This window comes from Oculina patagonica, chromosome 4, assembly GCF_052425735.1.
Source record: "Oculina patagonica isolate OP01 chromosome 4, crgOcupat, whole genome shotgun sequence".
NCBI lineage: Eukaryota > Metazoa > Cnidaria > Anthozoa > Scleractinia > Oculinidae > Oculina > Oculina patagonica.
Window position 1 is genome coordinate 62,061,061 of NC_135761.1, and position 12,919 is coordinate 62,073,979.

A 12,919-nucleotide genomic window follows, 5' to 3' on the forward strand; every position below is an offset into this window, starting at 1 on the left:
TCAATATGTATAATTACACGAAGAATGAACACGATAAGAGACGAATGCGACGATCGCAAACCCATGAAATGGAGCTCGTGACGACACTAAAATCTGGTGCGAGGTAGACTAGAGTTGCCGTGACAAACAGAACCCTACTAAACCAAATAAGTTACAAGCGAACCGTATATATACACCAATATACAATATGCAAATAGGAACAACACATACAAACGAGCACTCCATTCGGAGCTTGTAATATTTGAAATAAGTGTAGTAACTGAGACGGACTCTGAGTTGACTAGTGTTTTGTATAGATTTCATTCCTACCAAACGGTCACCTAGTTAGATTACAATGCAACACAACGATAAGCATCATGTTTCACGAAATTCAGCTACGAGGCCCTATGAAATTCAAGGACAATAATAATTGATTGTTGCACGTTATGGCAAAACTGTTGATGTTATGGTTTACAAACAAGGATGAACTTCCTTGAACATGCAATACAATTTCACTACATGTTTTCATATTTTGCGTTTCTAATGATGACAATAAAATGTCCATTCGCATTCAAGTGATTTGAGTTCAATTTTTGTCATAATTACAAATACACGCCACATTTCCGCTCGTCTACCCCTCAGGCCATTTGGTGACTAATAAAATCATGTTGACTACAGCCCCCCCCCCCCCCCCCGAAAATCCGAGAGCAAAATAACGACGCGGACTAGAAGTCTCAGTGAAAAGTGAGACGTTGGGGCAATGTAATCAACAAGCATTTTCGTGCAGTGGAATAACGCTAGTTCACAAACCTCTCAAAGTAGATTTAAAAATTTTTAACAGACGAATTCAACCCTATTTATCCCATCATCAGTTCACATTGAAGCTCAGAGTTCTAGAGTTCCTGTTTAAGGAATACGTCACGTCTCTTTTTGAATTACTGGTGATAAGTTTATAAACTTTCGCTTTCATGTTTGACAAATAATTTTTACTCATCTACTTCTGACTCTCATTTCTAGATTGACATTTAGAATTATTAATTTTAGGCATGTGCGATATGCATATTTAATTACGTGCGATCTATGGAGGCTGCAAAATCAATATTGTTTGAAAAACACTATAAAGAAAAGTCTTTCAAAATTTGAGACGAACTTTAATTTGCAAGGACCACTGTGGTGAAATAGAACAATTAAACGCAAGGCTGATATTTAGGTAAACATACTGACAAATATACCTCCCGCACGGTTTAATCAGCCTTGCGTTTATTGCTTATTTGGAAACAGCTGCTTCCACTTCTTAAACGCTGCCACAATCGCTCACTCCAAAAATGTAGATCATTAACAACAGAATCCATGTTTATATACTTCAGTGCATACATGTCGAAAAAATAGTGGCAGCTTGCAACATCACGCGAAAACTTTACTGCAAAACGGTCGAGTCTCTTGGGTTGCATTTTGTCAAAATAATGGATTAGAAAGTCACACTGACAACAAATTATTCGACACTTGGCAGGCGCTAGAATTTTTTAATTCATTTTAATTCAAACACGTTAAGCCTAAAGCTCTCTCTGTAGAAAGTACGTCACTATTGGACCATATATTGAGATCAAGCTCGAGACATCTGTATCACCCATAAATGTAATAAAAACCATAAATGTAATACCAACCATAAATGTAATACTAACCATAAATGTAATAACTTCTAACCACAAAAGTAACCACAAAAGTAATAAATCCACTAACCATAAATGTAATGAAATTTGCCCATAAATGTAATAAACTGAACAACCATAAATGTAATAAGGCTTAATCATAAATGTAATAAACTGGCTACGACTTCCAAGTAAGGGGCCACAAACTTGTCATTCTCTTTGTGCACTTCTTACTTCAGGGCACGGGACTCGTTCATCAAGTAAGTATTTAAACCCAGAGAACAAAACCCAAGAAGCTATAATTATGGTCTACGAACATTTAGAAAGTACCCAAAGTATGATTAAAAAGTCTATATATACCAGAGCGTTTGAAGTACTGCGGGTTTATGACATTCCATCCATTTGAAGGAGCTTGCAGTTCTCTTTGAGTCAAGACGAATTCAGTCAAACATCACATTACAAGGAATACGCCTGTTTAGTGGAGTTTAGTGTTAAATGTTATTTGCCTATAATTTTTAGTGTTTGATGTTACAGTAGAGTCCTCGTTTAGGATTGCACACAAAGAAATGGTATTTTTGTTTCTTTAAGCCAGGCCTTTAGGGGTATAATCGAATAGTCAATTTCTCGAAAAGTTTGTGGCCCCTTACTTGGAAGTCGTAGTCAGTTTATTACATCTATGGTTAAGCCTTATTACATCTATGGTTGTTTAGTTTGTTACATTTATTGGCAAATTTCATTACATTTATGGTTAGTGGATTTATTACATTTGTGGTTAAAAGTTATTACATTTATGGTTGGTATTACATTAATGGTTTTTATAACATTTATGGGTGATACAACATCTTGCAGCCTTGATATGACATCAAATTTTGTCTACAAGTGATAATTGGATGGCTAGTATTTCATGCAACTTGGGAATTGCACTGAACACTAAGGTTTCTTCATATTACTAGATGTGTTCCTAAACAAAGCGTTTTGTTTTTTTATTTAATAATATTTTTATTAATAGTAAATAATAACGATGCTTGCTAACACGACTTGCTAATTAAGACAATATCACGCATTACCGTACCCAAATTCGCAAGTAGCCAATCAGAAGCGCGATCTACTGTCCTGATATCCTACAATATCAAGTCACTGACCTGATATGCCACCATATCACGGTCACTTTGAATTAAAGTAGTGTTTCCGTACGATGAATTGAAAAGAGGTTTTACCAATAAAACAGAAACGAGTATTTTTAATTAACTGGTGCGTACCGGTCGTAAAATGAGAAAAACGTTCCCGCCAAAACTAAACTTGAGCGCGCTCGCCAATTGCGCGATGTTTGCCGACGAGTACTGAAACATTCACACTGAAACAATGGAGTCGGAGTTTCTAAATTTTTCGCTAAATTTGGATTTTGAAAATTTAGGGAATGAAACTCCAAACAAACGAGTAAAAAATGTGAGAAGAGGACTTGATAAAAGTGTTGAAGACCAAAAAAGTATCAATACAAGCAAGTCAACACATTTTGCACTACGTGTCTGGCAAGCATGGCTTCAACAGAGCGAATAATATCACCGGATTTTTGGCTGAATTTGGGTACGGACCTATCGTTGGGGCGGTCAGGCCGTTTGGTCTCGCCATGGGTATTTTGGCTCGACTACGTCTCGCCAAAATACGAACCATGGCTCGACCAAACTCGCCTGATATGCCGCCGAAGCGTACCAAAAAGGTACGATTAGGTATAATTACAATGCCTACTATAACGAATAACATTACTTACAATACCATTTTTTAATTACATTTTGAACTTACAATGAACTTGTTAGAATACGACTGCATTTGTGAATGGATTGGCGCAGTGGTGAGTGCTCTTGCTCCCACCATTGTGACCCGAGTTCGATTCCCAGACCCGGTGTGATATGTGGGTTGAGTTTGTTGCTGGTTCTTGCCCTTGCTCCGAGGGTTTTCCACCGGGTTCTCCGGCGTTCCTCATTCCGTAAAACCCATAACTTCTAAATTTCAATTCATTCGGGAATCAAAGGGCCACAGGTTTGTCAGTCGCAAGACTGTTAGGTGCAAACCTCGTTAAACAAAGTCGATTTATTCATAATATATTTTTTTTCAGTTCATAGATGTGGAAAACGTTTGAAAGCAATAAAGCGCCAGTATATTAGATTCCAATTTTTTAAGAAGACGGAACGCAAAACGTGAAGAAACCATGTATGAATGAACGCTGTGGGCCGTTCTCCACAACATATAGAGCGATATTCACCAATGATTTGAATTACCTGCTTCGCTCAGCAAGCAGTAAAGGAAGCTACTAAACTCACCTTTAAAATGAGGAAAGTTTTAACTTGACAGAAAAACAGGCGTTTTTTGCAAGTGATTCTGAACAAGAAAACCCAATTACGTTCATGTCTTTCGCATATTGAATCATTTCGGTTCCACAAATAGATTTTGTAATCCATTATATCTTTACCGAAACAATGGTTAAGACGGATGCAGCTTGACTTTTTCTTAATAGAACTTATTTTGTACATAGGGGTACACAATAATTTAACAATGTGAGCAATAGGCTGTCTTTGTTTTAGTTTTATCTTTTTTTTTCGCTCAACTTTCTAAAACGATTTTCTGTCCAAATTACCCACAGTGTTGATCACCTATCGGCTAGTTGAATATTTCATTACGTGCGTGTATTCAGATACAGTGCAACCCCGATATAACGATATGCCAAGAGAGCAGTGAACTTATATCGTTATATCGATTCCTCGATATAACGAGACTCCCAATGTAACGATATGGCCGTAAAATAGCCGAAAATATTGTTATATCAGGGTAAAATTTAAATGTACTTTTTAATGCATATTTTTTAATTAAACTTGTAATGAGTATCAAATAATTAAAGTCACAGGAAAACGCAGTTACAAAGGCATCGACCTTGAAATCCCGGCGACGTGTACGTTTGGTTACAAGAAGGAGTCAAAGATACTAAAATTGAGAGAACTATGAAATGACAAGGAGGACATTACTGTAATGTTATTGTATTAAATTCAATTTTTATTTGTACCAGTAATCACATGATTTCGAGTGCAATTTAGAATAAATAAGCACGAGTAAATTTTTCAAAGGCTAACAAAATTGCACGAGCCCGCAGGGCAAGTGCAATTTGTAGCCTTTGAAAAATTTACAAGTGCTTATTTATTCCAAATTGCACGAGAAAAATCATGTGATTACTTGTTAATAATATACAAGCGACAATTTCGGTCACGCTTTGATAATTTTCGTGACAACTTCAGAGTAGCGCCTGGCTAAAAATTTTGACGTGTGAATTCATGCGTAAATATTCATTCACTCTCTGGAAGTGCTGCATGAAAAGTTTTCAGAACAGTCTTTTGACTCTTTTCGCCGTTGAATTTGAAGAATGTGAATGACAAAGCAAGGAAAAAATTCCTAAGGTTCTGCTGCTGTTCTTGGCTGAGAGGTATTTTTTTTGGTACGTTTTATCCGTGCTGTGTTTGTGTTCGCCCGAACAGAAATCAACCTCAGTTCAACACATGTTGCTCTAGCTGACAAACTAGTCAAACTAGAATACCGAACTGAAATACTGAGCTATAAAAATCTACCGAACGGATTTTCTTAGTACAGATGAGCACTCTGCTACAACTCCGCATTGCTACCTGATTTCACTGGACGTTTTACAGGTTAGATTTGCCTCTTACAGTTGTAAAACTATCTCTTGTGCCTTTTGTTGTTGAGCGAGCTTTTAAATAAACAAGCTTCGGCTATTATTAAACAATCATGAAATGAAATGCTTGCTCCTTCTGTGTTCAAAACTAGGTAACCGGTTCCTTGGAAGTCTGCTCAGTACTTCTTCGCGTTTCGCTTCAGAGAAGTGAAGCAATGTTTCGGCGAGAATTTTAATTTACTATCGGCCGTCGGCCGTGAGCTTATTTCGAGTTTAGTTTATGTCTTGTCCTCTTTGCCTTTTTGATAATTCTACGTCTTTTACAGTAAGTAATGTTTGTTGTTCTTCTGTACTTTGCGTCGTTTTCAAGTCTTTTAATTAAAAATGCGTTATTAAGTTTAAATTTTGTCTCACTTTCGTCCGCCATTTTGTTTGTTCAAGATGTATTTTTCATGAGGCTGTTGTCAATTACACCGTTTTGCACTGCTAATTACACGTTTTGCACTGCCAATTACACTTTTTGCACTGCCAATTACACTTTTTGCACTGCCAATTACACTTTTTGCACTGGTTTGGGATAAACTGACGTGTTCTTAGCCAATCAGAATGGAGAAATTGCTGCTTGTATATTATTAAGATTGTAACTGTGTACTGATACTGTAATATCGTTATATCGGGGAAGATTTTACGCGCGGTCCGCTAAATTCTCATCATTATACCGGGGATATCGTTATATCGAGGATCGTTATATCGGGGTTCCACTGTACCTGAAAAAACCCGTAACAGTAGTGATCTGTACGGCATATCAATATCTGTAGCAGTACATTTGGAAAACGAACATCACGTTTGTTTTAATACTGATAGATATATTTTGTGTTGTATTTTCGGTGCATTTTTAAAAAAGGTGAAAAGAAATCCCACATCCGATTTTGCAAAATTGAAAAAGAAACTAAGGAAACCTTAACTTAGAAGCAAAAATGACAGCAATGCGAATTTGTTTGTCGGCTGACTACAAACGACGGTAAAAAAGTAGTAGCGACAATGATTAACAATGATTGATATCTAAAAAAGACGCCATAGCCGCTGTTGTTTGATTACCTTCTTTCAACAGAATAATCCAACAACTTCTTGTTGATGTCACAAGCCAAATGACATGCATCCAAATCTTGCCACAAATTTAATCCAAGATAATACACAAAGAATGGACACGAGAGACGAATGCGAAGAGCCAAAAACCCAATGAAACAAACTGTTTTACTTAAACAGAAACTCTAAACCCTATTAACCAAATAAATTACAAGCGAACCGAATATATACAATATGCAGATAATTAAAGGTCTCTTTGACACCACGGCTATTTTGCATCAGGTTAAAGAAATAATTGTAAATGTTATATGCTTCAAAGAATTTGAAGTATGTGCTGCAGTATGACAAGAAACGATAAAACATTTGCAACAACAACAACAACGTTTATTTGAACTGCAAAATTAAAAAAGTAATTAAATAAAATTACAATAATTCGTGACAATTGAAACGAAGATGGTAATTACTACTGGATAGACGAAATAACATTATCTTAAGGTTTTTCACCATTTTGGACCTGGCTCACCAAGAAAGCTTTTGATTATTATTTGTATCGTAAACCTGACGAAACCTAGAAAAATAACATAAGCTGCAAATGGACATTTACTGTCTTTCTTCTCGTATTAATTTCGCGAATTATTATTTCCATAAATTATTTTATAATTTGTCAGAAAAAATTGAAATATGCGAACGTCATAATCACATGAAATTTGTTTTGTGTGGCCGTGAGATGCCAAAGACGGTGTGATATATACCGCAATCAGTCACTTAACTTCGATTGGTTTTTCTTTCAAAAAGCATTGTCTGTGTTCTTGATATAGTTATTCTTTCTTCTTTAACCTTTTTTATTTTTGAAAATAAATTAAAAATTCGAGCGAATAATGAGACTTTAAAAAAAGTGCGAATACGAGGTAAAGCTTTAGTGTTTTAAACATTTATTGTCGCTTTTTGTGCCCCATGGGTCGTTTTTAAAACACCAACTGACGAAATGGCGAAATAGGGAAACGGCGAAATGGCGAAATGATAAAGATGAGAGCCTAAGTTATATGATATTACCGTTCCACTGAAATCTGCATCTGTTGCCTGATTTATTCTCTTTACACTCTAAGGGCAAGGAAATAAATCCTATCCTGTAGGATAGGCGAGGAAATAAATCCTATCCTGTAGGATAGAAGACACAGCTCTTTATGAACCACTTGCATTACCAAACAAGTAAAGATTGCCCATATCCTTACAACCTTACGAAGAGAGGAACCAAAAAAGCCCCAAGAAGGGAGGGAGGAGGAACTCCGCCACCTGCCCCGGGAAGTGGACGAAAGCATACTCCCGACAGTGAAGACGGCACTAATCAGCTAGAAACGTTCCCTAAACAGAGCCAGGATATATTTCTTACCAGAGTGGCCGCTGTTGTTGTGAAAGTCGCTTGTGAGCAATCGAAAGAGATGAGAATCTTTGGGATTGATAATATGATGCTTTGCGTCGTCCATAGAGTCCTCTTATTTGGAGTGGTCCATCAGTATAAAAGGTCCATAGAATCTAATCTTGCAAGTGCACTTGAGGTCTTGACGCATTCATTCCCTTTGACGGCTGTGAATTCTTCTGTAAAGGCTAAAGTCTGGTCGAACTTTAATGTGTTGTTTTCACCCTCCTCCAACTCTGAGTTTGTCACCACATCCGCTCTAGAGGCTTCATACTATTCCACTTATGTCCAGGCTTGACCGCAAGTCTTCTCGTCATGAGTTCTTCATGTCTGACTGTGATATTTGACATAGCTTCATATTACTTTATTTGACAGATTTTGGTGTCTTTGGTGAACTTTTATTAATGAGGACACTGTTGTGACGCCTGTCATGAGAAACGTACATCTCGATTTACGCTTCAATCCTGGACATATCTGAAAAAATACAGGTTTTGGGTTCTCGTTTCACCTCAAGGATCATCTTCTTCTAATTCTGCACTGTGCTCAGGGAGTTTTTGCATTCAGATATTCTGTTTCGGAAGGAATGCCAGCTCCTTTATCCAACGGTCATTCTAAACGAAGGACTCAGCAGTAGCCACTTGGGACGCAGCATCTACAGGATTAGAGTTTGTGTCGATGAATCTCCACTACCTATCTCGTTGTGGGAGTGCTTGGCCTATCCTTACCTCTCCGTGTTTACAATTTTACAATTTTTAGGCAAATATTGAAGAAATTATAGAATCAGTTTTGAGTGTTGTAAAATATAATATAATTTTTACTTTAATCATTTATACTATTTTAATTAATTTATTCATTAATTAATTTATTTGTTTATATTTTTTCCGTCTTTTTCTTTCTCGGAGAAATTAGCTAAACAGCTACCCTTGTAAATCCGAGGTGAAATAAAGGTGATGTGATGTGATGTGATGTCCCATGCAAAGAAGCCGGAAAGTGTATTTAAGTTGCATAACGTAGTCTAAGCTGGCCTTAGGTTGCGAAGTCTGAAATCCATTAGACTTTCAAAATTGTGTTCACTGCGGAATATTTGTGATATACCTGCTCTGAATTCTGGCATTCTCAGAGCGTAGATTGCTGGATTAACTATCGAGTTGGCCAAGAATAACGTTAGCACTGCCATGTTAAGATGAAACCATAACTGCAAGGAAAGGCTGAAGAACAACTGGATATGGAACGTTTCTACACCTAAGTAAACTATCGCTGGCAACCAAAGCAATGAAGATACAAGTGCGACAATCAACGAGGTACCGGTCAGTTTTCTTTCTCTTCTTACTGCACCATGGTGATGAGGATGACGACTGCAGCGAACTTTGATAATAATTAGAATGTAAGAGAAACAAATAACAAGAACCGAAATTAAATAAAAAGGAAGATACAAGGTGGAGGCAATTAACGAAAGCAAATACCCCGTTTCTTTTAACACAATTTCAACTGATTCCCTGAATGTAGTCGTTAACCATATAGCAGTGATTATTACACCATAAACCCATTTCTTTATGAAACGATGTCGCAATGGACGAAATGTCGCATGCAGTCGTTCCAGTGAAACAAAAACGAGATTAGCAAGAGAGGTAAAGGAAAATAAATGCATAAATGCAATTTTTACGTAAAAAAACCAGGTGACATTCCAACTGTACTCCCACCATAGATCACAGGCAATCATGGAATTTTCAATCTGCAGAGGCCCCGAGATTCCTCCAACTAAGAGGTCGACTATCGCCAGGTGGATGATCAAGTATGTACTCCGGCGATGTAGCTGGCGCTGCTTCACAAATACAATAATCGTGATGATATTAAGAATGACTATGGCCAGACATTCAGTGATCAGGACAACAAGCCATGGAATGCAGTCTGATGCGGGAAGGCGAGCCATGGTCTTCTCAAAGCTGCTGTTATAATTTCTGTTACTGGTGTCGGTAGCCATTGAGCTTCTGTTGATATGTGTAAGACACGAATCACCTAAATGTGAGAGAAAAACTTAGTATTTCCTCTTGTTGGTTCGTTTACTCATATGTACACACATTCGCCAATTGATTCGAACTCAATGTTCATGAAAGTCGGGGTGAAAAATAAAAATGACATAATATGACTGGCCGTGGTAAATTTTAGCCTTGACAGTGGTCATTATGAGTGCTCGTTTGGGTGATCCGAAAATCCATAAAAACTCGAAAAAATAAATGATCCGATCAAGCGGATAGCGGTTTTATTACAAGTACATGGAAGACTTACAACACACAAGAAATGAGCCAAATCTATTTTTCAAGCTAGATCGACCAGATTGGGTGTTACAGAGACAGCCTCTTAATGTTTAATCATAGCGCGGCAAAATTCCTCGGACGTTTATAGTCCGTACTAACTTGTTTGAAAAATGAGAATACAATACGTACCGTAAGTCACCTAAAGCCCTGTTTCAACTTTTGTGTTTTATAAACTTGACCGATGCTGGGGAATAACCAAATCACAGTGTTAAAAAAACTACGTTTAACCAATCAACCTGCATTTATTTCAACCTCGTTCAACCGCAGTCACGCCGTGATTAGGGACCTTACGAAACCACGAGAGAACGCTTGTTAAATGAACAGTACAATTTTTCGTGGCATGCGCGGTATCCATATTGGTACATTTTCTTTAAGCCGTCCTCTTCAAAACGGGAACAACGTCAAATGACCGAAGATTTCTGCGTAGTCTGAAAGTGAATCCTTGAATTATAACGGCGATACGTTTTTCAGCGTTTCATAGCGTTTTGTTCTAATTACTGCCCTTAGATATTCAGCTAGCAATTAGTTCTGACACCGATAAAATGCACTAAATAAATAAAACCACGTAAATATGCATGCAATTACCCCAAAACTCTAAAAGTAAAAAATAAATAAACAAACATCATGGCACCCATCAAGTAACCGTTAGAGGAGTTAGCAAGAACTAACAGCGCCTTCTCTTCGATTTTTTTCCACGCACGCTTTGGCGATAAGTGTCGAAGCGTCCTTTCGTTCGACGTATTTCAAAGAGATGTATTTATTATTTTAGTTTATACAGTTATTGGCTTTTTAGCGTTATGCAACAAGCGCACAGAAGTATATATTACGTTCTGGGCTATTTCAGTCCCTTGTTCCCTCGAGGTTCCAAGTCAAATAACAGCTTCTATATACGTAGCGGCATTCGTGAACTTATTATAATTTTCCCAATAGTGTACACTCGCACGTTTACTGCGTCACACCGTCAACTACGCATAACAGAAAAAGCAGACATGTACCTTGTCTGAGAACAAATAGAAACGTTCCTGTAACATGCTAAGTATGCGAAAAATTGAAAGTTCAAACATTTAACTGTGAACGATGGTCTGTGCATTATTTATCGAGACTACTAAGATCTTACCTACCTTGGTGACCTATCTCATGTAATGAAAACCTGCAGAATAGGATTTAACGTCGGTGTTTTAGTGGCAGTTTTCTTTTTAAGTCCAACAAAACGAATTAGGAAAACTACTAATTCTCTAACTTCTCTTTACTCAACATTTTCTGCCACATTTACAGCCCGATCCAACTAGTGGAGCACGATTTTCTTAAACCCAAATTGAGCGTGGGAGATACGCTTAAATGTGGTCATTGTATTCATTTGGTTGTCGATGACACTACGACTCTGGTGATTTGGTGACCTTTTGTTTTATTTTAGCCTGGGGATACACAAATTCAATACAGTTTCACGTCCCTGACAACAAGGACTGCTTTCACAAGAATTCAAAAGTGGCCACGCTCTGAATGCTGTTATATCAGCTTTCTGCTCTTCACTTTCGTCAGTAATATTCTGCTTTTGTCAATGCAAAATTTTGAGTCCAGGCTTACGATCCTAAATAATTATTCAATTTAACAATCTATTATTATTCAATATATATGTATTAAATCATCCAATAAAATTATTCATATTTCTTCACTAATTGCTATTGCGAATATTTAGGCTTCCTAAAATCGGGTTTTACGGCTGTATGAATTTGTAATTCGCCCCGAGAAGAAAACTTGGTTAATGTTATTTACTATGCCCTAAGCAACCATTCAATAGCTACTGCGCATACTCGGCTGCCCGGCACCGCAATGCTGCATTTTTGAGTCGTGTAACAAAGGAAGTTTCTTCCCCCCTGCCTTTAACTGATTGTTTTGAAATAAAACGGCCACACCTGTGGCCAAAATAGCCCAAATGGGAATGTCTGTTTTTGTCCCAGCAAACAGAGCTCAGCCAAAGCAACAGATATGCCTTACCAATAAGTATGTTTTCATTAATTAAGCAGGAGCAAGATACATAAATAAAAGAGATGAATAAATATCTTGATTGACTACACAATACCATTGAAATTCACGACCGTTAACGTGCGGAAAAATAGCAAGACAGTGGAAAAACCAGATTACATATATGTATTACAGCAAGCAAGTGAGGAAAACCTTCACATTTCGTTCTCAGCGAATTAATTTTCGTGGCTGAATGAACACAATTTCATTTTACTTTATTGTTGTTGTATTTTGTTTGTTTGTTTGTTTTTACTGTTTCAATGCAGGAAAACTCACAGCGATGTGAAAGGCATTAAGGCTGGTTCTCATATGATCGCCCCGATCGTCTCTGTCGCTTCTGTCGTTTGCAACGTCTGAGGTGATTGGAGCAAGCAAACTTTAAAGCGACAGAAGCGACAGAGACGATCGGGACGATCATATGAGAACCGACTTTTAGTGTAGTCCAGGAGTATAACTATTTTATCCGTCTTTTTATATATAATCCAGATTTTCATTCTGCTAATTGAAAACGTATTTAAAACATAAAGGATTAATCAATGTTTTTTCCTTTAGGACTGACTGGCCAGCTTTTTGCACATGTTAAGGTCTTTTGTAGTTCGGTTTATATGAGAAACGCATTTCCGGTTTTATCGAAGAACATAGAGAAAGTCTAAAGGTGGATTTTCACTGTCGCGTTTTTATCCACGCACGTCAACGTACGTAAAATAAAATTTTACGCGCGCAATTACGTGCGTTGACTTTACATTGTTTAATAATTCATCTTAGTAAAAGAAATGCG

General features: G+C 37.3%; 1 protein-coding gene across 1 annotated transcript; it reads right to left on the minus strand.

The window, feature by feature from the left end:
- Positions 1 to 8,767: 8,767 nt before the first annotated feature.
- LOC144648947 (histamine H4 receptor-like) lies at positions 8,768 to 11,364 on the minus strand. Its single transcript, XM_078508400.1, has 3 exons — positions 11,241 to 11,364; positions 10,249 to 10,303; positions 8,768 to 9,820 (listed from the first exon to the last, which is right to left on the minus strand). The coding sequence occupies exon 3, from the start codon at positions 9,783 to 9,785 to the stop codon at positions 8,820 to 8,822; it is 966 nt and encodes a 321-aa protein (XP_078364526.1). The 5' UTR covers positions 9,786 to 9,820; positions 10,249 to 10,303; positions 11,241 to 11,364; the 3' UTR covers positions 8,768 to 8,819.
- Between the last annotated feature and the right edge of the window lie 1,555 nt (positions 11,365 to 12,919).

Excerpts from the sequence above, each read along its gene's own strand:
- LOC144648947 (XM_078508400.1), bottom strand. The coding sequence starts at position 9,785 with ATGGCTACCGACACCAGTAACAGAAATTATAACAGCAGCTTTGAGAAG.